Genomic DNA, 27,033 nt, shown 5'->3' with positions numbered 1-27,033 from the left:
TGGATGGGGAATCCATGGCAGGCGTGAGAGTCAAGGGGAGGTTTAGGCCTTAAGAGTGGGGGGCTCCAGTAGAGAACCGGCCTGAAATGCAGTTGGGAAGTGAGAGGAAAGGTCTGCAAGTTAGGGAGACTGCAGGGTCTGGATGGGAGAAAATTCCGGCTAGGGGGCCCGGCAAACGTGCGGGCCTGGTGCCTGAGTTGGGAACCTTGAGGGCGCGGACAGCGGGTCAAGGTCCGAATCTTGGTAGCCGGTAAGGACGAGGCGGGTCGGGATGTACTTGGGGAAGACAGTGGCGGAAGCGAGTTCTGGGTTTGGGGGTCGGAGAGAAAAGTTCCGGTCTGGGAGCAGGGTCCCCAGGAGGGCCGTGGGCAGAGGGACGCAGCTGGGGGACCGGGGAGCGCGGTGGGAGGCTCAGCTGGTGGGGCCGGCGGGCGGCGGCGGCGGCGGGGGTGGCTCGGCCCCCTTGACGCAGGCGGCCTCGCAGTGCTTGTGGAGGTAGGACTTGAGCGCGAAGCTCTTGTCGCACTGGCGGCAGCGGTAGTGCTTGAAGGCCGAGTGCGTCTGCATGTGCGCGCGCAGGTTGGAGCGGTCGGCGAAGGCCTTGCCGCAGTGCGCACAGCCGAACGGCTTCTCGCCGGTGTGTGAGCGCATGTGGCCCTGCAGCAGCCAGGGCCGCGAGAAGGCCTTGCCGCACACGCCGCACTTGTGGCGCAGGTTGTGCGTGAGCACATGCATGGCCAGCGCGGGCATGGACACGTACGCCTTGCCGCACGTCGGGCACTTGCGCGCCAGCTGGCTGTCCAGGCTGCGGTGCGTCTGCTTGTGGCGGCTCAGGTTCGACGACGTGGCGTACGTCTTGCCGCACTCGGCGCACGCGTGCCGGTGCCCGCCGCCCGCCGGCGTCCCCGCGCGCCCCGCGCGCCCCCCGCCGCTCCCGGCGTCCCCCGCGCCGCCCGCGTCCCCGCCGCGCCGCCTCCGCGAGCGCCCGTCCGAGATGAAGAAGGCGTCCATGGAATAGCTGTCGGTCACGGCCGCCTCCCCGCGGAAGTAGCGCGCCGACAGGCTGGACTGAGGGCTCTCGGGGTCGCTGTACTCTTCCGGGGCCGCCGGCGGGTACGCGGGCTCGGCCGGCGCCAGCTCCAGGCCTGGCTTCTGGTCCGCATCGTAGCTGCTGGGGGGCAGGCAGTGCGGAGCGTAACCTGGAGGGGATGAGACAAGGGCAGGGAAGGTGAGGCGCCCAGGAGGCGTCCCCGTGGCCTCTCTTTGGGAACTGAAGTCTGCTTGTATAGCAGCAGCCCCTGTCCTGCTTCTGTGCTTCTGGGGTCAGGATGCCCAGGTTCAAATCCTAACTACGTGGGCCGCAATAAAAACCACCCAACTCCATCCTTGTGGAGCACGGTGAGGTCAAATTCTACTGATCTGGTGTTGACTATCTTCTTAAGTGCTCAAGGCCACGCAGGGAAGGTACTGTTGTAGGATCTGTACAGAGAGAGAAACTGAGGTATATAGTCCAAGCCCACAAGTATTTGGTGGAGCCAGGATCCAAACCTTGGCAGCCTGATGCCAAAACCCAGAGTTTCTTTCTTCCAGCAGCATTCTGCCATTCCAGTCCTTTGACTTATCTGAGTCTCAGCTTCCTCATTTGCAAAATGGAACTTATGATCCTTCCCAGGGTCTTTGGAAGGACTAAGTGATGAAAAGAGCCATGCATTAATTGTTCCTGTGCACCAAGCTCCGCCTCCATGCTTTACTCTTGTTAACTCATTTAGTCATCACTGACCCTATGAAGTAGATCCTGTTTTAATTCTCATTTTACATATAAGGAAGTAAAGAAAGAGCACACAGCAATTGCTATATAAATGTTAGCTGTTACAATTATGCTTTTTACTTGCTTGAAAAAGCGACTTCGCTGAAGATTATTCAATTGTCTGCCCCCGCCCCCCCACCAGACTGTGAGCGTCTCAGGGTGACATCTGTGTGCCCAGCACGTGCCTGGTTCAAAGGAGGTGTACAAAGAATAGACATTGCATGAACGAATCACAGTCCTGTTAAATCCACCTCCCAGGGTTGCTGGGGGATTTAAAAGAGGTCAAGTATGTAGCATGTAATAAATGCTGTAAGAAGGGCATGTCCTTGTAACTTGCTCCCAAGCCTGTTTTGCTCCCTGCTCCACTGGAGGTCTTCTGGAGTCCCCTTGTGAGATTCATCCCCCCTCTGAGCCCCTCCTTCCTCTCTAGATTTGGACCAGAACTTCTGTCCATTTTGGGATCTAATGACTGTTGGGTGGGTGGGCTGGCACCCTCCCAGGACATTCTACAGGGGCTTTCCAAGGGCAGGCACCACCCTGATTTGACTCTGCCTCCCTGGGCCTTGCCTGCTCCCAGCATCTTCCCTGAGGGCCCTGGGGCCTGGGCTCCCAGGAGAGTTTCTGGCAGATATTACACAAACTTAGCAACCTGGCACTGAGATACCAAGTATTTCCCGTGTCCTTTGATTGCAAAAAACAATGGGGGTTAGGCTTCTTTACCCAGAGTGGCAAAGCGGGAAATATGACCCTCCATCACCCCCAGCATCCTTGATTCAAATGAACAGGTGGAGGAGGGCTTTGTAAGCAGGGAGCTGGATTCAGAGCTTTCATCCCCTGAAACAACCTGCCTGACTCAGCCTTTGTGCTTTTGCCTCTCATCTGGCCTTTGGGATGGTCACAGGGTGAAGTCTGTGCAGAAGGCACCCGGGCCCAGAAGGTGTACCTTTTTTTTTTTAACCCTGTCCCTTCAGCTGCCCAACAGGGACCTCTACACACAATGACTGGGGGTTGTGGAGGTGGAAGACTCAGTAGGGAGGGCACTGGTCAGATGCAGAGAGGGCAGTGGTGGCATTTTTATAATGGGGCCGGTGTGCAGCCTCTCAGCACCCCATTCTCCCGTCCTGTCTGCCTTTGGTCTGGAGGTTCCCCTTCCTCCCACTCCAGGAATCAGGCCTGGTACTAAAGCCCCCAAAACTTTCAAGGAGTGTTGTTTCAGACTGAGTCAAATACCTGTTAGGTATGCCTAGACTCCCTCTTTCTTCTGTGTTTCTTCCTATTGTGATTATTGATGATAATGATAATACTAGCTGATATTTAATGAGCACTTACTAAGTACCAAGCTCTGTGCTAAGTGCTTCACTCCCATCACCTTGCTGAATCACCACAAAAATAACCTGTGTTACAGATAAGGAAACTGATGCAGAGTGGTGGTGGTACTTGCTCAAGGGTGGGACAAGAGTTGGAACCCACTGCACTGCTCCTCTTTCACACGCTGGGAGGAAGGGGCATGGCTGGGTTGTTCATCTACTGGCAGAGCCCCAGCTAGTGAGCACTTGATAAGTATTTGTGAAATGGGTGGTGAATGGGTGATAAAGATTTGCTAGGCCAGCCTCAATCCCTAGTGCAGCAGGGTCTGCCAGGACCATGCTGTCTACCAGATCTTGGGACAATTTGATTTCCTGACACTGATTCTAGCTGGGTGACCTAGAGCAAGTTGTACGTCTTCCTGCATCTCTGCTCTGTTCTCTGGGTATGGGGATAGTATAGCATCCATTTGGAGGGCCTCACTGATCATGTGACCTTGGATGTGCTATTATTAAGGATGGCATATTGGTTAAGAGCACAATTTTGATACCAAACTACCAGGATTGAGTTCCAGCTTTACTATTCCTGGCTGTGTGATCTTAGACAAAGTGTTTGACCTCTCTATGCCTCTGTTTCCCCAGCTGTGAAATAGGGGACAATAAAAGCACCTAACTCACACAGTTTATAGTACAGAGTCCATGAATAAACAAGCAAATAAGTGAGAAGTGAACAAATAATAACCAACATTGCCAGAGCACTTTTGTGTCTGATACAATTTAAAGGTTTTACACACGAATGCATCCCACCCTCATGGCTCTGAGGTTGGTACCATCTTACAGATGAGGAAACTGAGGCATAAAGTAGTTGTTAAGCAACATGCCCAGGGTTGTGCAGCTAGTAACTTAGAGCCAGAATTCCAACCCAGTGCCTGGCATGGTACATGTTGGCTGTTACTCTGAACAATAACAATCTCCCCAGGTGGGTTTCTGTGCTGGAAACCCACAGTGTTCTTGGCATCCGCACAGACACATCTTGCACCTCCAACCTGGGCCACTGTTTCCTCACCCAAGATGTGTAGGTTCTGGCTCACGCTCTGATGAGAAAGCTGGTGATCCAGAGAATTGTTAGCCCCTCAATGGTCTCGGTAGTCCTCGCCCTAGCGGGACTCTCTTTCTGTTGTGCCCTCTGGTGGTGACTTGCAGTACTGCAGCACTCCGGTTGCTGGGGGTCTCTATGTAAATACTGGCACCTCAAAGGCTGAGCCTCTGCTTAGGGACAGATGCGGAATTGCCTTCCGGTCAGGAATTGTGGGGCCAGACATTGTGGTCAGCAGCTGCGGAGTTTGGCATGAGTTGTGGGGTGGGGGTGGAGGGTTGTATGAGAGTTTATGTGGTCGTCTTGGTGGAGGTGGTTCTAACTTGCTTTGTGATTGTGATCAGGTTGCCTGACCTCTCTGGACTCTGTCTCTACCTGTAGAAGGTTGACTGAGATGCTAGAAAGACCCTTGTTGCATCGTGGCTGAACCGACTCCTCAATGATGCCCATTGTCTTGTCCCCTACCCCCCAATCCCTATCAGCTCCATCTCATTCTCGTCAGACTCACAGACCTCTCCCTAGCTATGTGACTTTGAAAGTGAAAGCTGCTCAGTCATGTCCGACTCTTTGTGACCCCATGGACTATAGAGTCCATGGAATTCTCCAGGCCAGAATACTGGAGTGGGTAGCTGTTCCCTTCTCCAGGGGATCTTCCCAACCCAGGGATCAAACCCAGGTCTCCCGCATTGCAGGCGGATTCTTTACCAGCTGAGCCACCAGGGAAGCCCATCTGACCTTGGGCAAGTTATTAAACCTTTTTGTGCTGCATCTGGATAAAGGCACTTATAAAAGGACTGACTGAATTAATGGTGTATAATGCTTAGTAATGCCTGGCACACAGTAGCCTCTCAAGCTGTTATTTAATTGTCATTATTATTGTTCCTACATTTTCTAGTGATACCCCCTAATCTGCTGAAGAGTGAAGGGGACACACGTGGGTCATCTCAGGCTGCTGCGTTACCTTGGGCAAACCGCCTCACTTCTCTGGACCTCAACCCTGGAGAATCCTTTAGGACACTATAGGCAGCGCTTTTCTGACTCTGTGCGTGGAACTCACACAGGTTTTAGATGCCTCCCTCTGTCCTACAGGTGACTATAGAAGGATGAGTTACCTGTCTCCCTGCTGACAGGGTGAGATAGGCCTCTCTCGTTTGGAAACAGATAGAGGCAGGGAGGGCCAGGGACCCAGGGAGAAAAGACTGACTCTTTTACTCATATTCCAGCTGTGTGACCATGGGTAAGTCACAAAGCCTCTCTGGGCTCCAGTGCCCCATTTGAGGGATAGAACAGAGCCCTTCCAGTCACATGGGGCTATAAGGAAGGCTCAGAAACACTTAGGAGAAGTGGAGATGTCATGTACATCACCCGAGAATGACTTTGGATTTTCCCTGCTCAAGAGTTTTGATATTTTAGACTGAAGGTCCAGAATACATTAAAAAAATTTTTTTGCAAGGGAATTTTATGAGAAATCAGGTGCTGGGCATTTCACAAACATTGTCTCTTCCAATTGTCTGACCCCCTGGGATGAGGGTGGGGGATTCTCTAAGAAGCACTGCTGCTTCCAGCTACCATTGTGCCCACCCCCTGTGCCAGGCACTGCACTAAGCCCAGAGGCCTGGAGAGGGCAGAGGACTTGCTCAAGGTCACTGGAGGAGGAGTAAGGCTTGAAATCCTCCAGAATCTGTGTTTTTTTTTCCCCAAACCCCTGAGCAGGCATGGAGACCTGTTGAGGGAAGGAAGATTTTCAACTGGTGGGAGGCAGGGGCAATGAGTTTCTTCAAATATCACCACCTAGTTGGCCTGTGTCTGATGTAATGATGGGGTATTGGGGGTGGGGAGAAGCTATTCTTCTAGAAAATGCACCAGCCCTTTGTAAACCTTTGTGAATAATTAATAAAAGTAATGACTAACCCCGCTTGAGCACTTACTGTGTACACCCCTGCTCGGTATTTGATGTCTGTTAGCTTGTGTCTAAGGGAACGTAGTGGTCACTTGCTCCAGTGCCCTACTTCCGAGGAAGCTGAAGCCCAGAGAGGGGCCTTTACCAGGTCACAAAGCAAGTTCCCACCAGAGCTAGGCTGGCCCTCTGCCTCCCAGGCCAGTGCTCTTTTTCCCAGTCTCCCTCAGGTTCTCAGTGTCCCAGACTTCCTCCAGGGAATCTCCAGTCCAAATCCCACTTCCCTGTCTCTAGTTGGGTAGAAGAGAGGGGCCTAGTGATGGGCCAGTTTCCCAGGTAGCCCACTTTTCCGAGGAGGGCTGGGCCCTGCTAGGTGGGGGGCTGGAGGGGCTGCTGCATGAATATATTTAGAGCTGCGTCTTGCTGTGCCAGGGCCTCGGGCCTTGAGAATCAGCTCCAGCCAGCTGAGCAGAAAGCCAGGTCTGTCAGCAGCAAAGCGGGATAAAAATAGTTTCTCCTGTCTGCTCACAGAGCTGGGCAAAGGGGCTGGTGCCTCCCCCTCCCCGTATTATAGCATCTTTGTTCGCAGTTCCCTGGGCACTGGACCAGAAATGACACCCACCTCCTCCAAGGGCCTGGCAGCTGGTACACCTGCCCACTGGGGAGGGGGCCCCTGAGTCCAGATGAGGGGGGACAGAGTGGGGTCTGACCCAACATGATCAGGACTGTAGGGTGTGGGGCTCGTGCCCACTGACTCAAACCAAGGGAATATTGAGAGCACTCCAGAGCCTCTCCCCACTGTCCCCACCTCCTGAAATCCCCCATATTCTGGTTTCTCCTGACTGTGACCCAATTCCTGTGGCCCACAGGGAGGTCCACAGCTCTGCAGGAATCAATAGGAAAGATTTTTCAAGGGGTTGTGGAAATAGGCCTGGTGGCTGAGGGTCTGGAGTTACTTAGCACTGGTCGGTGGACCAGCCTCCTGTTCCCTCCCGGGCACCTCTGGGGCCCTTTCTGGGCCTCCTTCTGGAGACCTGGTGTCTCGTATAATGTACGTTGTCTCTCTGGGCTCCCTGTTTCCTGCCCTACCCTCTCTGTGCCCCAGAAAAGGCAGAGGGCCCATTCCAACCTCCCTTCTTAGCCAAAGGCTGGCGGCGGCTACTCCATCTCAGGGGAGACCACAGCTGGAAGGAAGCCAAGAGTTCTGGGGCCTCATCTCTCCCAGCAGCATCTCACAGGCCCCCCCCACCCCGCCCCGAGAGCGCCTCTAGGCTGAGGGGGTCCCGGGGACGTGTATGAAGCACCCACCTGGGAGGGGTGGTGCAGTGCACCACTTACGCCCTTGTCATCGCAGGCAAGTCACCTCTCCAATCTCAGCTTTGCCTCTGGAGGTTGAAGCTAACCTTCGCCTGCAATCTGAGCTTGCTGCCCTGTGCCCACTCTGTGTGTGTATGTGTGTGTGTTTGGGATGTATAAATTGCTATGCTGCCGTAGGGACTTGATATACTCTCCTGACCTCTATCAGGCACCAAAAACTGAGACTGTCTGAAGAGTGGACATTCAGCCTGGTTCCTTCATGTCCCCCTTGTGACCCCAGGCTTAACGGGGGGCATGGACCCTAGATTCAGTATCCCACATTCAGTATCCCATCCCTTTTATTGCACATTCCCGCTGACAGATTTTTAAGAAAATCGAGTTTTGGGTCCCTGAAAGGCCAGAGCTGAAAGAGATCAAGTTTGACTGCTTATTTTTGTCAGAGGGAAACTGAGGTTTGGGCAAGGGAAGATTAGTTCAGAGCTTCAGAGGAAGCTGGCTCTAGGTCTTGAACTGGCCAGCTTTGAGAATGGACCTGGACATGACCTTGGGCCAGAAATTGGATCTGGATCCAGATGCAGATCCTGGAGCATGAATGTTGACTTGGACATGGATTGAAACTTGAACATGGATTTGTTCTGGATTTTGAAGTGGGCCTGTAACCTGGGACACTGACCTTGGAACTAGACTTCAGACCTTGTCCTAGAATGAAGGTTGGACATGGACTTTGAACCTGAACCTCTGCCATGTCTCTAATCTCGACCTTGGACCTGGACCGAGACCAAGATGCCAGGGGCAGAGGTGGTTAAAGACACTCAGGTGGGCCTGCTCTGTGTCCTTTGACCCCTCTACAGCCCTCTCTGAGCTCCCTCTGCCAAGGGACCGGGGCTACCCTTTTGCATCCCTGCACCCCAAATAGGCTTTCTAAAGTGTAGGGTAGACATGTGGCAATTGGGGACTTTGAGCAGATTCCCAGGCCTGGCCTGGGGCGACTCCTCGGCGCCATCAGAGGGAGTGAGCGGAAGCGGGTGTTGGTATAATGTGGTCAACTAGAGAAGCCCATGGGCAGAAGTAGGAGCGCTTCCTCAGCTGCTGGGGAGGCTTAATGTAGCTGTGGAGGGCAGACAACTGCGTTATCGGATTGGCATTGATCCCTCATCTGCCTAGGTCGGATGCACTCTGAAGGAGTATGAGGGCAGGACGTGGTGGGGGTTAAGAGGATGGAGGACCTGGCATCCAGCTGGAGTTCAGAGTTAGGTTGTGTGGAGAGGTCGATACTCCGGGGCCAGTGAAGATGTCCACAGATCCTTGGAGACCACTGGTGTGCAGCTGGGTGGGCACCTTCCTTCTCTGAGATGAATGAGTCCCTAGCATTCCCCAGGATGGGGCCCAGGCCTGGGAAGGGGGAAGTTTGATGGAGTTGGAGGATGAGGTTCTGAGAGGGTTGGGAGGATGTGAATTACCACCTCACTGGGGGACTGAATCTGTGCTCAGAATCACCCAGGGGAAAGGAGGGGAAGGGAGGGCGCCACGGAGGTAGAAAGCAGTGGAGAAGCAAGAGGGGGAGAAAAGAGGCATTAGGATGGAGAGGATGGTGAAATTAGATCTGCTGTCCCTTCTTTGGGGAGCGCTGCAGAGAAACCTGGAACTTGCCCTGTTGTGGGGCTTCTTCCCTATTTAGGTGCATTCAGGGGGAGCCTGGAGCCCAGATGTACCTGCCACACCCTCTGCGGGGCCCACGGAGGCTGCTGTTGTGTGTGTGTGTGTGTGGAGGAGGAGGAGTCCTCCAGGAATTCTCTAGCACTCCCAAGCTCTCCCTGGGCTGGGGGTACTCTTTAATTTGGGGTCTTGCATCTTCATCAGTCAGGGGCCTGTGGTTCCCCTGACCTCCGCATTCACAGGCTCCCTTCCTGCCCCCACCGCCACCCCAGATTCCCCTCCTGTTGGTCTCACCCTGACCCTGCAGCCGTTGTTGCTGCAGGAATGGCTTGTAAGAGGATCTTTCTAATAACTGGAACTATCTCCAGCCCCAGGCTCTCCCCCTTTCCCTCCCTCCTTTCTCCTCCCCCCTCCTCCTCTCCCTCACTCTCCTCACCTCCCCCCCTCCTCTCTTTCTCCTTGTTTACCCAGCACACTTACACACGCTGGGAGAGAAAAACGTCGGCTCAGCAATTTTTCACACTTCCCTCAAATGCTCAGCAAGGTTATTTCCGGCAGAGCGGAGACAACGGACCACTAGATGCCGGCAGGCTCTCCGAGGACCCCCAGCACCCCTACCCACCCGTGGGATGAGGGAGCCTTCATTTCCCGGTCTGGCCACACCCCAGGGATGGAAAAGCACCCCCCCCACCCCGCCCCATAACAGAATAAGGCAGACTCTGTGTTTCCCAGGCGTACTCAGGCTTGAAGGGTCACCCCTGGTCTCTGGCACTAACCATTTACTGCAGACACTGCCAAAGCAGCCAGGGCAGAGTACCTGTCCTCGTCCAGGGGCTGCCTGCAGAGACTGAAGCCAAGAAAAGTGCTTGGCCTCAGAAACTCTGCCATCCTCAGCCAGATGTCAAATGGTGAACGGAGCCCTACAGAAACCCTGACAATGGCCCCCTGCATTCTGTTAGACCCTCATCCAGTCATCTCCAATGCCTCCCACCCCACACTTGACCTTCACAGAAACTGAGCTTGTCAAAGTTGGAAGGATGCTTAGATCATGCCATCCAAATTCTTTCACTGTTGAGGAGATGGAGGATCAGAGAAGGAAAGGCACTTGCCCAAGGTCACATAGCAAGTCAGAGACCTAGAGCCCAGGCCTAGGATATCTTCCATGCCAGATATCAAACTGTTAGGACAGCCTCATGATTCCCCAGAAGGAGCTGGTCTGGAGCCCTTTAGGGAAGGGGCCAAGGACAGGGTGGTTCTAGGGGGTTAAAGCTGGTAGAACATCCCTGCTGGTGGCTTGGCCCTTACCTTGCTTCCCACTATTTGCTCAGAGGCTCCTTTCAAAGCTTTTTTGGACTGAATTCAAGGCAAGGCATTCCTGCTTCCCTCCCGAGGAACAGTCTGCAGTTTTGGCTGTGCAAGAGAAATTCTCTGGGCTTCTCTGGGTTTCCTCAGCTGGCCTGGGACAGGACCAAGGGGCCCTCAGTGGGCAGGAACCCAGGGCTTTGTGTCCATCCTCCGAGGGATCCACATTTCAGGCTTGCAGGCATTTCCATTTCTACCGAGGTCCCCAGCCCTGGCATGGACCCAGGTTCACCCTCTGTCCTGCCAGCATTCAGATAAGCCCAGCCATATCCCTGGGATTCAGTCCTCAACCCCAAGAGGCCCTGGGGTCAAGAAAGAGGACAGTAGAATAAGAAACACGTGGGGCAAAGAAAAGGGAGTTGGTTCTCTTGGAGATCTGGGGGAGGTCAGGGGGTGAGGGGCTGGAGCTGTATCCCTGTTAGCTCCTTAATTTCTTTGACCTTGATGAGGTCACAGAGCATTTTACCCAGCACCCTCTTGCTACCTGGCTTGGCGGAGTGATGGAATGTGGGTGAAGTGCTTGGAAATCCCTGAGGCAGAAGCTCCCACCCTCCTGCCTTTACCATCTCAGCTACCCCCTCATCTTCAATCCTTTCTTTTCTCCTTTTTCTCTCCTCTCCTCTTTCCTTCCCACTTACACACACACACACACACACACACACACACACACACACACACACACACCCCAAAGGTGATGCCACATGTGATGTCAGATTTCTTCTGCCAAAGGGATGCCTCCTCTTCAGACACTTGTCCTGGGGGGAACCATCAGAGGAGAACCCTTTTATGATCTCCTTGATGGGGGATGGGGTCCACAGAACCAGTCTCTAATTTTCCCCCACAACCTCCAGAGATCACCCCTTTTTGGGCCTGAATGACCTCTCTTGTCCCCCAAACCCTTGTCACTATAGGAACTTGCTCTGAAAAGAAATAGAGTGTGTTGGGGGTGGGGGACTGACAAGAAACAGCAGGGCTGGCTCTAGAGGGGAGTGAGAAGCCGGAGTGGGGAAGAGGGTGCGACCTAGGAGACCAAGAGCCACTTTGGGGGAACCCCTCCTAGAAATTCCCTCTTCCTCTCAGTCCCCAGGACAGGCCCAGCCTTTGGCAGGCATGTGGCTGAGGGTAACAAAAGAGTTGCTGAGAGAGGGGGCTGAGAAGACTTGTCTGGCATCACCAGGGGGAGCAGACTTGAAGGGAAAGAGGGTGCCCCCAGCTACCCCTAGGGAGCCAACCCTCTCTCCCCAGGGATTGGTGGTCCAGGCCAGTTTACCTTCACCATCAAGGGAGCACTCTCGGACAACCAGCCTCCTTCCCTCAACCAGGAAGAGGGGACCGTTAGAACGCCTTGTGCATTAGCCCCCCCAGCACTAACCCTTAATGGACACCACTCTCTGTCTCTCCATTCTCTCACCATCCTTCACTCCAGTTCCAATCTAGGGCCACAACTTTCAAAGTCCAGGCTGACGCTCGCTCGGCGGCGGGATGGGCCGACCCTGCGACTTTCCCTTTGTACGGACCTGGCCCTCGCCCCGCCTGCCTGGCCCTCGGGAAGCCCGGGAGGCGCACACAGCCAAGGAAATCTCCTCCCGGGGTTCCCTGCCGCGCGCACCCCTCCTCGTGGCCCGAGTTGGGGAGGGCCCGAACTCCCCTCCCCTCTTCTTCCCCCCCGCCGGGTCCCACTCACCGTTGTCCCCGGAAGGCCCCCGGGCTCCAGGCAGCACGTAGGCGGTCTCCAAGGGGTGATAGGTGGGGGCCGGCACCCCGCTGCACTGGAAGCCGTCGCCTTTGATCTTCTTTACCAGGAAGGAGCGGGGCATGGTGCGACTGGCGTGGGACTCGGCGGGGGCACTTGAGAGGGGCCCTGGTCGGGGGGAGGAGGCCAGCCGGGCGCGATTGGCTGTCTGCGCGGGGTTTCAGCACTGGACAGCTCCCAGCGGGCGGCGGGCGGGCGGCAGCGCGGAGCCGGCACCGGTGGCGGCGGCCCCGGCTGTAGCTCTGGCTCCCGCTCGGGCTTGGCGGCGGCGGCTCTCAGACAGGCGATCGCTGGAGCTGTGCTCAGCACTCCGGCTGCCGGCTTTATATGGGACGCAGGCTGGAGGAGATCAGGTGGTCCCCTAGCAATGGAACTGTTCAGCGCTCTAATCCATCAAATGTCCCCCAGGACAATCGCTCCGCACACGTTCCCCTGAACCGGCGGCGGTGGGGGCAGACCAGGCGCAGGGAGCAGCGGGCAGGCAGGAGGGGAGAAAGTGAGGGCGAGAAAAGCAGAGATATAGAGAGACGGAGAAAGGTGGGGGCGCCGGGGGGTGGAACAAGGGGGAGAGAGAGAGAAAGAGAGAGAGGAGATGAGATACACAGAGAAAGACAGAGACATACAGAAAAAGAGAGACACATACACAGTGAAAGAGATAGAAATAGGAGCAGAAACCAAGATAAGGACAAAAAGACACGAGAGAGAGAGAGAGAGAGAGAGAGAAAGAAAGGCAGAGACGGAGAGAAGTAATAACACACACCCACGGGAGAAAAAGAGACCTCCAGATACACAAAAAGAAAGCACCCCAGGGATGCAAAGAAAGGGGAAGAGAAGTGCAAGACAGGAAAGAGGACGGGAGGTAGACCAGTCTGAGCAGGCGGGGTTCAGGCACATGGGGACACAAGGAAGGGAATGCAGAGAGGACTGTGAGCTCGCCAGCGGCGGACCCCCCCTGCCTCCAGCCCCCTCCCTGTCCCCTAGTTCTGAAGGGGTCAGTTTGGACACTCAGCTTTAACTAGGGGAAGTCATCCCCCCTCCCCAGCTTGTCCTCCCACTGAAGCTCCCTGTTGGGTTTGGGGTTCAACTTTCTTCTTCCAGAACTGATGAGGGGAGCAAGTCCCCCATGCTGATGCCCAGCCTAGCTCAGCCAGTCCTGTTCCGGTGCCTAGCTCAGGCGGGCGCTGCAAGAGGAAGTGAAAATCGTCCAGTAATTAATTTCCCTGCTGCCGGGGGGTGGTGGTTTTGACACATCCGAGGCTGTGTCTTTCCCTGAAGCGGGGAGCAGACAATAGAGACACGTGGACTGGGAAGGGAGAGGGGGGGAAGGGAGGGGGAGCGGGGCTCCCGCTGGAACTCTTTGCAGGTCAGCTCCTTTGTCTCCAGGAGGATCTCAGCAGAAACCCCCTCTCCAATCCAGCCAAAACCTAGGGGAGCTTCCATATCTGGGTAGGACCAAGGAGCAGGAGAATGCAACCCCCTGCCCAGAGAGGCTGCTTGGCAAAGTGCCATGGTGGTGGGCTGGCCTTAGCAAGTATGTAATGTCCAGAGCACAAGAGTCCCGGAATCAGACTCTAGGAATGTCAAGATCTCATTGGTTAACAGCATTCTGTTTATGGTATGCTAGACTGATGGAGTGGGGTTGTGCTTTTGGGACTGGGTCATCTAATACCATTTGGGAGACTAAGACCCTTGAAGACTAAGAGAGGCTGCAGAGGTGCCCAGGGTCCCACAGGGAGTCAACAGAAATTTCCAGAGACTCCTGTGGTCCTTTGGGACCCCACGCAAATTCTGAGGTGTTGCTTAGAAATCTTAGAATAAAATTTGGACCCTTGATCTTGCCAAGGTCCTGAATAATATGGAGGGTCCTGCCCATCTTCTCAGAGATATTGTCCCACATTTTGCCCTCTGGGACTTTTTTTAACCTCAGTCACAGAGGGTTGAGGTGACCACACCCCTGGACTCATGACGTGCTCAGTATTCCCTGCTTTAGCCACACAAGCCGACTTCTCGTCTTGCAGACTTATTACTCTCTCCTTGGCCTCTGCTCTGGTTCTTCTGTTCAGAGGAACCCTGCATTGGCATAGCTGAGGCCTCACTTCTTCTGGGAAGTGTCCCTGACTTCCTACATGGTAGACTGGGCCAGCTTGCCCATTGGCCCCTGAGCTGTGTGACTCTGTCCTGTGTTTGGCTCAGCATACTCTTGCAACATGCAGTAGGATCTCCCAGCTCCTCTACTTACTAGTCATGAGATCTTAAGGAAGTTATTCAACTTCTCTGTGCCTCAGTTTCCCATCTTATAAAATGGGCTTGCATATAGTAGGTATGTAAGCCTGCTGATGAGCACTTACCTATAGGAGGTGCTCATTCTGTGTGTGTTCTGTAAGTACAGTTGCGCCGGGAGCACTCAGGATTCATCTAACACATGTTTGTGGGGTTTTACATAATAGGTGGTAACCTCAACAGTCCCTGGTCTCCTTGGAGGTGACATTCAAGGGACATAAAATTGGGTGAGCAATGGAGGGTGCTGGTTCCTAGACAGGGTGGCCAGCAAGGGTCTCCTGGAAAAGGTGACATCTAAGCGGAGACTTGAGTGATGAGATGGAGCCAGCCATGGAAGGAGCCAGAGAAAGAGAGCTCCGGGCAAAGGCTTCACAAGTTCAAAGACTCTGAGGCAAAAATTAGCTTGGGCCAGTTCAGGAACAGTAAGGAGTGGGAGGATATGAGGTCAGGAAGTTGGCAGGGCCAGAACCCAGAAGGTGTTCAATAAATCATGAGTGAATGACTATGGGGTGAGTTGTTGTTCAGTTGCTAAGTCATATCTGACTCTTTTTGACCCCATGGACTGCAGCATGCTAGGCTCCCCTATCCTTCACTATCTCCCAGAATTTGCTCAAAGTCATGTCCATTGGTCGATGATGCTATGCAACCATCTCATCCTCTGTCGCCCTCCTATCCTTTTGCCCTCAATCTTTCCCAGCATCAGGGTCTTTTCCAATGAGTCTGCTCTTTGCATCAGATGGCCAAAACATTGGAGCTTCAGCTTTAGCATCAGTCCTTCCAATGAATATTCAGGGTTGATTTCCTTTAAGATTGACTGGTTTGATCTCTTTGGAATCCAAGGGACTTTCAAGAGTCTTCTCCAGCACCACGATTCAAAAACAGCAGTTCTTTGGCACTCAGCCTTATTTATGGTCCAACTCTCACATCCATACATGACTACTGGAAAAAACCATAGCATTGACTATACGGACCTTTGTTGGCAAAGTGATGTCTCTGCTTTTTAATATGCTGTTTAGGTTTGTCATAGTTTCCCTTCCAAGGAGCAAGTGTCTTTAATTTCATGGCTGCAGTCACCATCAGCAGTGATTTTGGAACCCAAAAAAATAAAGGCAGTCACTGTTTCTACTTTTTCCCCTTCTATTTGTCATGAAGTGATGGGACCAGATGCCATGATCTTAGTTTTTTGAATGTTGAGTTTTAAGTCAGTTTTTTCACTCTCCTCTTTCACCCTCATCAAGAGGCTCTTTAGTTCCTCTTCACTCTCTTGTCATTAGAGTGGTATCATTTGCATATCTGAGGTTGTTGATATTTCTCCCGGCAATCTGGATTCCAGCTTGTGATTCATCCAGCCTGGCATTTCACATGGTGTACTCTGCAAATAAGTTAAGTAAGCAGAGTGACAATATACAGCCTTGAGAAACTCCTGTCTCAATTTTTCATTGTTCCAAGTCTGATTCTAACTGTTGCTTCTTGACCTGCATACAGGTTTCTCAGGAGGCAGCTTAGGTTGTCTGGTATTCCCATCTCTTTAAAAATTTTCTACAGTTTATTGTGATCCACACAGTGGAAGGCTTTAGCATAGTCAATGAAGCACAAGTAGATGTTTTTCTAAAATTCCCTTGCTTTCTCTATGATCCAAAAATTGTTGGCAATTTGATTTCTGGTTCTTGGGTGAGATTCAGCCTTAAAAGGTGGATCTATTCAAAGGTAGATCTTTAAAGTTGGAGAATAACATTTCACTGCTCACATAGAAGTTGTTAATAGTTATTGGTGGTGTAGCCATATTTTCTTGAGTTTGTACTGGGATGTCTGTCCCTTAGTGGTGCTTAATACAGAGGAGTAAATAATGCAAGTGGGCACCCTTGAGTTCACTTCTACCTGCCTGACGATCCTACCATTCCAACCTTTTCCATAAGAGATGGTAAAACTGAGCCCAGAGAGCTTCCCAGCACAGTGAGGGTCCAACAGTGAATTAGGCATAGAACTGGACCGAGACTGGACTCTCCCTCATCAGATCTTCTCAGTGGGCAGGGTGGAGAGGTAATCCCCCCTTGAACTGACAGAGAGAGGCCCACAGAGTGATGTATCCAAGGTCCATAGTTCACTATTGTTGGGTTGAAGATCAGATCCCAAGTCTCTGACCTCTGGCTAGTAGGTGGTGTGGGCGGGTGTCCTTAAGCAAGATGAGATACACAACCTCTGGCATGGTTTCAGCTCTAGGACAACATGGAGGGCCTTCTGTTTCCCAAATTTCCCCCCAGTACTGGCTCACTGTTTTCAGAAAAGCCATGTTTAGGAATTCATTTCTCCAAGTCACATCAAATAAGGAAAGAATTTTAATCCCAGGCATGCTTGCTACAGCATCAGAGACTGGAATAAAAGCCTCAAGTTGGAGAAAATGGGGAGGAGCTGTGAGGAAAACATTCCCTTGATGGAATATTCTGCAGCCATTAAAAATTATCATATGGAGGAAGACCTTGTCTTTCAATGAAAGATGCAAAATCTTGAAATCCCTTACAGCACGTTTGCAACTATGGGCCGAAATAAAGATAAATATGCACAGAAAAGTGAAGAAGGATGGCGGAACTATGTGTTTCTCCACCTTCTTTTTTGTGTTTTCCAAAACGACTATAAAATGTTTCGGTTCAAGAAACATTTATCTTGAGCACTTGCTAACTTCTCCCTTACTTCTGAAGAGAAGAAATGATAACATTTCAAAAAACACGTCAGGAAACTCATTCTTCTGACTTTTGAGAAGATAGCATTGTCTATGGCAAATTTCTCCAATGACAACAATAATTATTACCATATCAACAGTGGCTTCACGTGCCTGGCACTGTTCTAAACATCTACCCTTCACAGAAACTGGCCTTGCCAGAGGCTTTCTGTAGAGGGCTTTGGAATCAGCCTGTTTTCAGTTCTAATCCGTGCTCTGTCATTTCCCAGCTTTGCTTCCCAGTACCTCCACTTCCTCATCTGTAAAATGGAGATTTTAAAAGGGATTATCCCCGGTGTTGTGTACATGCGTGCTCAGTTGCTCAATCATGTCCGACTGTGTGATCCAATGGACTTTAGCCCACCAGGCTCCTCTGTCCATGAGATTTCTTAGGCAAGAGTACTGGACTGGGTTGCCATTTCCTTCTCCCAGGGATTGAACTGCATCTTCTGTGTCTCCTGCATTGGCAAGTGGATTCTTTACCGCTGAGCCACCTGGGAAGCCCATCCCCAGTGTTGCAGTGAGGATTAAATGATAATGTATCTATCTGTAAAGGGTTTAGAGCAGTGCCTGGCACACAGTCATTTGACTTGATAATTGTTGACTGTACTTTTGTTTACATATCATTTCTCATTTAAGCCTCACCATGTCCTCATGGGAGAAGGCTCTGTTATTGACCTGTTGACAGATGAGGGTGAAATGACTGGCCCAAGGCCATATGGTTATTGTGGGGAAGAGCTGGGGAGGGTCTCACATCCCTGTGCTCTACTGCCTGCCTCTCCAGGAGTCCCAGGCTTGGCATAACTGGTTTAGCTGGTGAAGGCTGCAGGCTCTGTCCTTTCTGCCCTACCAATCTGCTCTGCTGTCCTTCAGATTTCAACCCTGTCTTGCCCATCACGAAGGAGGGGAGCTACTAGTGTCTGGGTGTGACTCGCAGTGCTGTGTAACCCCAGCTAGCTGGCAGAGCCACCTGAACCTCACTCTGGACATCTGTAAAGAGGGGACCAGGCATTATATTCAGGCCTCACTCCATGGTATTAGAAAGGAGCACCGCTCTGGGAGTCGGGAGCCTGATTCTTCTCTCTCTGCTCCTCCTCTGGGCTCCAGCCTTCTGGCCTGTCAAATGGGCATGGGACAAGTTGGTCCCTGAGCTGCCATCCAGTGCCAATAATGGAATTCTGTATGAATTCCAAGGAGGATAGTGGCTAAATGCATCCACTTGATGTTGATGGGGCTTTTTCTCTGGTAAGCTTCCTTAGTCTGCCTGTTTCTCCAGTGTATTTCTCCAGGCCCTCCCTCTTCCGAGCCTAAGGAAAGAGGGTAGGAGAAGCCTGAAACTGACTTTTCACAGCTCTGTACACCATGACTCGGAGACAGTGGCCCAAGGCCTTGCGGGGGTGGGGCCCCTGGAATTTGATCCCTGTTATATTCTCTCTCTGGTCAATTTGGTCCCCGGAAGCAGATTTGAAAACCAAGATGGAAGTGCAACTTCCCATGGATAACACCTGCAAGAAAAAGAGGTGCGCCTTCAGACTAGGGCACAAGTCTGACATCTGTGAAAGGAGAGAAGGAGACTGGGTAAGAGGAGCCCCAGGCAGTGGTGCAGCTTGAAGGAAGTCTGGCCAGAGCCACAGGGAGCTCTGGGCCCAAGACTTCCTGCAGAGGAATCTCATGCTGGGTGGAATACCAGGCCCTGGTTCCCCACGGTGCCCGGTCATCAGCCGATTGTCCCGGAAGGAGGGTGGCCTCAGCTTAGATGCTGTGGCCGACTGAGAGGGCGCTGCAGTGGGAGCCTGTCAGGGACTGCAGTCCAGAGTGGCGGGCACCTCCCTTCGACTGCTGCATGTTTTTCTTGATTCATTTAATAAACATAGCTCTGGGCTATGTGCCAGGTACTCATCTACACACTTTATAAATATCACCTTAGTTAATCCTCACACTCGCCTTTTGACTCATCAGTATCGTGAGCCCCATTTTCAGGGGAGGAGACTGAGCCCAGAGAGGTTAAGTAACTTGTCCAAGGCTTTACAGCCAGTAGGTGGTGAGCCATGGGTCCAGTCCAGACAGCCTGTCCCAGAGGCTGTGGTCTCACCACTGCCATGCCGCCTCCTCTCCTGGGAACCTTTCAATTCTCATTTTGTAGAGGGCTCCGGAGCTCAGAGCCTCAACAGACTTCAGGAAAGGGCCTGACTAGTGCAGCTGAATGTGTGGCAGGGTCCCACATGCTCCTGGAGCTTCTACCCTATTCCTCAAAGCTTCCCACCTCAGGCCTTTGCAGATACTGTTTCTGCTGCCTGGAGCATGCTTTCCCTCCCTCTTTGCCTAGTTAACCCCTCCTCCATTGCTGCCCTGCTTGACTCCAAGATCTAGCCCAGGACAGAGATGATATGCAGTGGGAAAGAGTGTGTTGTAAAGACACAGATGAGAATAATGCTAGCTGACATTTATTGAGCACTTCTTATGTGCCAGGAGCCAAATCTAACCCTTTCTGTGGATTACCTCATTTAATCATCACAACAGTCTTTGAAGTGGGGGCCCACAGCTATCCCCATTTTACAGATGAAGAAACCAAGGCTCAGAGAGGCAAAGTGACTTGCCCACGGAGATCCAGCTAGGTGTCAGGATTCAAACCCTGATCTTAAATATACAATCCCTCTTTCTAACAGGGCCAGAGGTGCCAAAGGGAGTCTCCCTCCTCCACACCCCCCAGGGCTGACTGCTCCTTAATGGGGGTAGGGGCCCATATCTCTTCCATTCACTGCCACACTCTTATTACCTACATAGTGCTGGGCAAATAATAAGTGCTCAATAAATATGTATCTTAAATGAATGAATAAACTGACTGGAAAAACCTCCTTGTGATGCATCTCCCCCAACTCACCTTGATCCTTTTTGGCCTGAGCTTGGGTTAGTTCATCAGCTCTCAAGGTTTTCCTCTCCTTTGAGGGATGCTGCTGCTACTGCTGCTAAGTCGCTTCAGTCGTGTCCGACTCTGTGCGACCTCATAGACTGCAGCCCAACAGGCTCCCCCGTCCCTGGGATTCTCCAGGCAAGAACACTGGAGTGGGTTGCCATTTCCTTCTCCAATGCATGAAAGTGAAAAGTGAAAGTGAAGTCGCTCAGTCGTGTCCGACCCTCAGCTACCCCATGGACTGCAGCCTTCCAGGCTCCTCCATCCACGGGATTTTCCAGGCAAGAGTACTGGAGTGGGGTGCCATTGCCTTCTCCACCTTTGGGGGATAATTGAGTCCTTATCCTGACTACCACAGTCCTTGACCTTCCCCCATTAAAGCATCTTTCCTTCCAAATTTGAGATGTTCCTGAACCATGGCAAGGTCACCCTTTAAGCAACTCCCTGAAACCTCTGAAAAGGACTGGTTGCAAGAATCTGATCACTGGGCTCCCTGCCAGGTCAGGGGGCCTTGGGACAAACCCTCAGCATGTGTCAGGGATGGAGAGGCTAAACAGCGTCTCACAAGAGCCTCACATTGAAGCAATGAGATAGCTCAGAGTTTGGGCCTGAGTCACCCTGAGCCAAGTGTTAATCCCAGCTGTGCATCTTCAGGCTGTGTGATTTTAGGCAAGTCACTTTGCCTCTATGTGCCTCTGTGTCAACTTTGTAAACTGAGGCTAAATAGGGCTCTATGAGGCCTGGAGCATAATCAGCACTTGATAAATAGAAGCTCTACTTGAACAGGCTTCAGGATATCAGCATCATTCCCTGCCTATCCCTGTTTGGCAGTTGGGGAAACTGAGGCATGGAACAAGCAAGTGCCTTCTTTGGGACTTTTAGGCTTCTGTCTGCCAGATCAAGGCTGGCTCCTTCACCCCACGGTGGCCTCTCCTGCCTCCATCTCTTCCCTACCAGCCGAGCTGAGAACCATCCCTGGCAGATGCTAAGGCGGCTGCCGAAGCTGCAGAGTTGGCATTTCCGGGCTCCCAGGGCTCCTGGCACAGAGGAATCAACCCTTCTCTGCACCCTCTAGCTCTGTCTCCTGCTTCTGCCTCTGCTCATATACCAGCTGGGACCCATCAGCTTCCGGAGAAAGTCAGGCGGTGGCCAGGTGCATGGAGGCAGGGGGCTGTCAATATTGACCTATGCCTGACCCCAGACTAGTGGACAGACTCCTAAGAAGTCAGAACACCCACAGGCTCCAAGTGCACCCCTTCACAGCCTCCCCTCTCTCTCACTCTGGCTGTAGAGGGCCAGGGGAGCAGAGAGGTATAAAGCCTGAATTGCCTGGGTTCAGATCCCTCCTCTGCTGCTTATGGATGAGTTATGTACCCTGGGCAACTTACCTATCCTCTTTGTACCTCCATCTCTTCAGCTGTCAAAGACGATGCTAATTGTACCTCCTTCACAGAGCAGGTGGGAATCCAGTGAGATGTTTAGGATGCTCGTTCACACACAGTTGGTACTCAGTAACATCAGCCATTCTGAATGTGGAGTTCACGCTCTCTGTTGACCTCTTAAACCTTTCAGGCCCAAGAAGTATCTCCTGTCGACTCCTGAGGCTCCAATGGTCAAGGCCCTGCAGTGAAATCCCACTGACCTGGCACATGGTAGGGGCTCATTAAAAGGTCTTCTTGGCTGTGACACAGGAGCTTCCCTGGCGGCTCAGAGGGTAAAGAATCTGCCTGCAATGCAGGAGACCTGGGTTCAATCCCTGGGTCAGCAAGATCCCCTGGAGAAGAAAATGGAAACCTGCTCCAGTATTCTTGCCTGGACAATCCCACAGACAGAGAAGCCTGGTGGGCTACAGTCCATGGGGTCGCAAACAGTTGGACATGACTGAGCAACTTCTCTTCTTCCTTGGCTGTGATACAGCATGAACTCATGGAATTTTCATGACCGCTTTTGGATGTAGTATGATGACACTCAGGTTATAAAGGGCCACATAGGCACAGACAAGTTAAGAAATTGCCCAAGGGCTCACAGCTCGTAAGTCTTCAGATATTTACTGAGCATCTACTCTGTGCCAGGCACCATGCTCAGAACTGAGGATGCAGCCGTGGACAGAACAAAAACCTGCTCTCAGGCAGCTCATGTCCACCCTACTGTACTGACAGATAATAAATAATAAACAGGTCGATATGCCAGCTTCCTATTTACAAAGTGTCAGGAAGACAAGTGATGTGGGGCAGAGATAGAGTGGGGCTGTTTTAGATGGGGTGTGTAAGGAACCTCTCTGAAAAGATGACTTTTGCATAGAGTCCAGAAGGCAGCAGGTGCTTGGTTGGGACACAGGGAATCCACACTCGCGTTGGCTGTGGAGGTGCAGTCTGCAGTCCTGGAGATCCCAGGTCTGGGGGCACCTAGAACTCACCTGTTTGGGTTGGCGTCAAAGTGGATAGTGATTCCCTCTGCTTCAGCTGGCCCACCTCTGTGGAGGAGTTAAAAGAACAGGGCAAATGACTTAATTTCTCTGGGTCTTTCTTTTCTTACCTGTCAAATGTGCATTGGTAAGCACATCACACCCTGGGGAGAGAGGAGATGCTTAACAGAGACAATCCAAGGAAAGTGCTGAGCACAGAGTCAGGCACAGCAGAGGAACCCAACCCTTGGTGACTGGAGTGGACAGGTGACCTTCCTTTCAATTGCCCACAACCTTCCAACTACCTGGTCTGATGAGTCCCCTCCTCCCACTAGCAGGGTCAGTACTGGCCTCCCCCATGTCCTCTGTAGCCAGGGGCAGTCATATAGTCAGCCCTAAGCCCATGACACGCTGGCTAGAGTATGTCAGCCTCTACACTGAGTGTCCAAAAGCACCAGGGACAAAGATCAGGGACTCAGCCTCCAGCGTTGGCCTTGGGGCCCATTTAGCAGGGACATCTCCCTCAGGCCAGGCCTATGACCTATTTTTTTCTTCTTTTTTATTTTGGACACAAGAAGCCTCTTATCCTGGTGTCTGACCCTCTTGGAGATTCTTCAAGCGTGTTTGCTACCATGGATCCTTGATGACTCAGCAGCCATTGTCTGGAAACTCCAGGGTACATGCTGAGTTGCTTCAACTGTGTCTGACTCTTTGTGACCCTGTGGACTGTAGCCTGCCAGGCTCCTCTGTCCATGGGATTTTCAGGTAAGAATGCTGGAGTGGATTGCTGTGCCCTCCTCCAGGGGATCTTCCCGACCCAGGTATCTAACCCTCAGTCTCTAATGTCTCCTGCGTTGGCAGGTGGGTTACCACTAGTGCCACCTGGGAAGCCAGAAACTCCAGTAGTATTATTTTCCCCAGATTGAGTGGAATACCACAGGTTCCATCCTTCTGGTCCAGAATGGCTCCTCAGGGATAGGAAGACACCCAGTTCTTTCCAAGTTCACTCCAAGGGCCGTGGCCTGGGGCTGCTCCTATTGGTGTCCCCAGCTCCCAGCACAAGGTGACTCAGAGGAGAGTCTTAGAACCTGTTGACATGAGTAAATTAGTGGTACAGGATATGCTTTCCACATATCTGCCCATCCTAGTTGCTTCCCTGAACCATGTTCCAGTTTTTTGATGTTTTTCTGAGAGTGTGGGGCCCAGAACTGAACACAGAACTCCCCAAAATATATAAGCAGAGCTGAGCAGAAAGCGACTGTCACCTTCCTCACTCTAGATATTGGACTTCTAATGACTTGTCCAGATATTTCATAAGCTTTTTGGTGACTGTTTGCCCGGCTGACGTACATTAGGCTGTTCTGCTTTTATGCTTTCTCCCTGTACTGTTGTTGCTGTTCAGTCACTCAGTCATGTCCAGCTCTTTGCAACCCCATGGACTGCAGCACACCAGGTTCCCCTGTCCTTCACTATCTCCTGGAGTTTGCTCGAACTCATGTCCCTTGAGTTGATGTTGCCGTCCAACCATTTCATCCTCTGTTGCCCCTTCTCCTCCTGCCCTCAGTCTTTCCCAGCATCAGGGTTCTTTTCCAGTGAGTTGGCTCTTTGCATCAGATGGCCAAAGTATTGGAGCTTCAGCTTCAGCACCAGTCCTTCCAATGAATATTTGATTTCCTTTAGGATTGACTGGTTTGATCTCCTTGCTGTACAATGGACTCTCGAGAGTCTTCTCCAGCACCACAGTGTGAGAGCATCAGTTGTTCGGTGCTCAGCCTTCTTTATGGTCCAACTCTCACATCCATACGTGACTGCTGGAAAAACCATAGCTTTGACCAGACGGACCTTTGTTGGCAAAGTAATGTCTCTGCTGTTTAATGCGCTATTGCTGTTTAATACACTGTTGCTGTGCTCTCCTGCACTGATGCTCAACCTCATTTTACCGCCTCTTTGCCCTTAATCTCATTCTGACAATGGCATTGCCCCCTCCCCACCCCAAGGAATGGCAAATTGACTTCAGCTTAAGAACCCATGTGGATTGGTTGGTAGCTGTAGCCCAAAGCATAGTGTTGAGATAGATTTTGGAACTAGTTTGGGCTCAGTGTGGGAGACTGCTCTAATTGATTAATGATGTCTGCCAAGATGCAGGAGTGGAAATGTTAGTCTACTTGAGATACACTTGTCATTCCCCGTCACAGATGCTCCTAACCTGGGGTCCATAGAAATAATACAGGAGGCCCACCATTAACTGAGATAGAAAAAGGATTGCACCTTCAATTTCACTAGCTTCTTTCTGAAACTTATCATTTCTTCTGTAATGAATGCAGGCCACAGATCATAGTGGCATTAACAGGGCCTGTAACATTGTCACTAATAGAAATCACAGGTATTTTCTTGTCACATTACAGATGTTCCAGATAACTTGAAATACCATTTACACTCATCATGACTTGGAAATTGCAACAGTTTTTTGCTAAATCCGTGTGCTATAATGCATAATCAAGAAGCATATATGTTACTGTAATGTAGATTTATTTTTAATATTTTGATAACTTTAAATATAATTGGTTTCCTTTGTAATGCTATATATTTTATGAATTTAAAGACATTATTCTGAGAGAGGTCCATAGGCTTCATCAGATAAAAAAGGGTTTCATGAACTCTGGACCATCGGGTTTTAGGAGCTCTCTGCCTTTCCAAGGGAACCTTTCTGAGTTCCCTCCGGTATCCTGAGTCTATGAGGGGAGCAGGAGGGTGAGATGAAGTTCTTCAGGCCAGGAGAAGCTGACCACACAGCCAGCCTCTGGGTCAGCTGCCCTGAAGTGCTGTGAGAGGTGATAGACCAGCAGAAGTGGTGGGAGGTGATGTAAGAAGTGAAAGAGAAGAGGTTGTGTAGGTGACTTCCCGGCCAAGGCTGGGCTATCTTGTCTCGGGGGGAGAAGCTTGTGTTTGCCAAGGTGATGCAAGGGAAAGAGCCTGAGCCTGACCTTCTAGAGGGGGAGGGAAGTTTTAGCCTTAGAGAAGTCCTAGATCATCCTCCCTTATGAGCTCAGAGGCCCTGGAGTGCAGGAACCTACAGCCTGGGAGGGGGAGACGCTTGTCACAGGGGAAAGGGGGTTCAAATCCCTTCATGCAGCACAGACAGCTTACCAGTCATCAACCTCATTCATTCACTTATTCATTCATTCATTCACTCATGTAAGTGACCTGGTAATGTGCCAGGACCTAGGCTGGGCACTAGGCAAAGGGACATGTATGTGGCTCAGTCCTCCCTTCATAAGACACAAGCAAAGCCAGTGGCAACGTAGAGGCTTGATGCTTTGATGGGTCCATGAAGTTCCCTCACACAGCCTGGAGGGATTAGGGAAGGCTCTCTGGAGGAGGTGGTCTCTCAAGTGAGTAGACATGAACAAGGTCTGTGGACGCTCAGGAAAGGTTCTCAGGAAGCAGGGGCAGCAGCATGTGCAGAGGAGCTGAGGAAGAAAGAGGACACAGGGGCATTCTGTGTGGGGGTTGGAGCTGGTGAGAGATGGCTGGAGAGGTCATGCAGGGAGCCTGGGAGCCACGTGGACAGCTCCCTGGCTGTGGTAAGGAAGGTGCGTGGGCCCCTGCTGCCCCATCTGTCAGTGGCAATGAGCTGTGACTTCAGTGGCCTGGGGAAGTTCAAGGTCACCGTCTGGGGTAGCAGAGGTAGGGGAACTAGGGGCCGTCATCTCACCAGGGCTGGCAAAGGCCGACTGGGAAGCTGGGGCCCATGCCTGCCCCACACTGCAGCCTCCATGAAGGTCCTTCTGCTCCGAAGGCCTGAGTGGGCCCTGTTCCTTTATTTATGGGCTGTGTGAGCAATTTGCTCCTTGCTGGCCGGCTGGCTGGGTGTGTGATGTGGGGATTACTCACGCCCCAGTTGTGGTCCGGCCTCTGCAGGCTGCGGGGTAATGAGTGAGGTAATTAAGTGTAAAAGACAGGAGCAGGCAGGGGAGGGCTGAGGGGGGTGAGCAGTCACTGGTTCTTTTCAGGAGCAGGGGAGTGAGATAATGTAGGATAATAGCTCAGCCAGGCCCTGCCCAGGCAGCCCGGCCTGTGCCGAGAGGTGCCCCCCAAACAGCCAAGACAATTCAGCTTTTTCAGGGGAAATGGGGGGGCTTGGGCAGGGCCTGGCTCCTGGGGACAGCTGTATGGAAATGACAGCGCCTCTCCTTGGATCTGTCCTGTGTTGGCTGAGGGTGCAGAGCTGGTGCCTTTGGCTGGGGTTGAGGCTAAGAAGAAGTGGCTAGGACCAGGAAAGTAGATGAGTCAAGATGAAGGGGCCACGTGGGGCTGGGAGACTGAGCTGTGTGCGGGGAGAGAACAGTAGGTGTACTGAGAACAGTAGGTGAGGTTGTTGGTGGCTCCAGAGTCTGACTCACTGGATGGGAACTGTGGCTTTGTCATTGATTAGCTGTGTGACATCAGCCTATTGTGTTTCCTCTCTGGGCCTCAGGGCTCTCATCTGTAAAGTGGGGGCGTCCAAACAGTCCTTACCCCACAGGGGCT

The 27,033-nt window shown here is 52.0% G+C and overlaps 1 protein-coding gene and 1 long non-coding RNA gene across 4 annotated transcripts in view; one reads left to right on the top strand and one right to left on the bottom strand.

Moving 5' to 3' along the window:
• Positions 1-27,033, top strand: part of LOC138990447 (uncharacterized) — a 58,900-nt gene that overhangs the window by 12,397 nt on the left and 19,470 nt on the right. Inside the window, exons 2-3 of one of the 3 annotated variants that reach the window (XR_011466575.1) lie at positions 21,672-21,751; positions 23,082-23,268. This is a non-coding gene — a long non-coding RNA (uncharacterized lncRNA). Of the gene's footprint in view, positions 1-21,671; positions 21,752-23,078; positions 23,269-27,033 lie in introns of all 3 variants that reach the window. The other 2 variants (XR_011466574.1, XR_011466573.1) reach the window with 2 other exon arrangements.
• On the bottom strand, positions 412-12,256 carry SCRT2 (scratch family transcriptional repressor 2). The gene is made up of 2 exons (XM_070382106.1): positions 12,124-12,256; positions 412-1,199 (listed from the first exon to the last, which is right to left on the bottom strand). The coding sequence occupies exons 1-2, from the start codon at positions 12,254-12,256 to the stop codon at positions 412-414; spliced, it is 921 nt and encodes a 306-aa protein (XP_070238207.1).

The sequence above is a fragment of the Bos mutus genome, chromosome 13, assembly GCF_027580195.1.
Source record: "Bos mutus isolate GX-2022 chromosome 13, NWIPB_WYAK_1.1, whole genome shotgun sequence".
In the NCBI taxonomy this organism is placed as follows: domain Eukaryota; kingdom Metazoa; phylum Chordata; class Mammalia; order Artiodactyla; family Bovidae; genus Bos; species Bos mutus.
This window is presented reverse-complemented; position numbering and strand designations above follow the sequence as displayed.

Coding starts and splice junctions, on each gene's coding strand:
- SCRT2 (XM_070382106.1), bottom strand. CDS start 12,256: ATGCCCCGCTCCTTCCTGGTAAAGAAGATCAAAGGCGACGGCTTCCAG. Junction 1,200..12,123: donor GGGGCCTTCCGGGGACAACG/GTGAGTGGGACC, acceptor CATCCCCTCCAG/GTTACGCTCCGCACTGCCTG.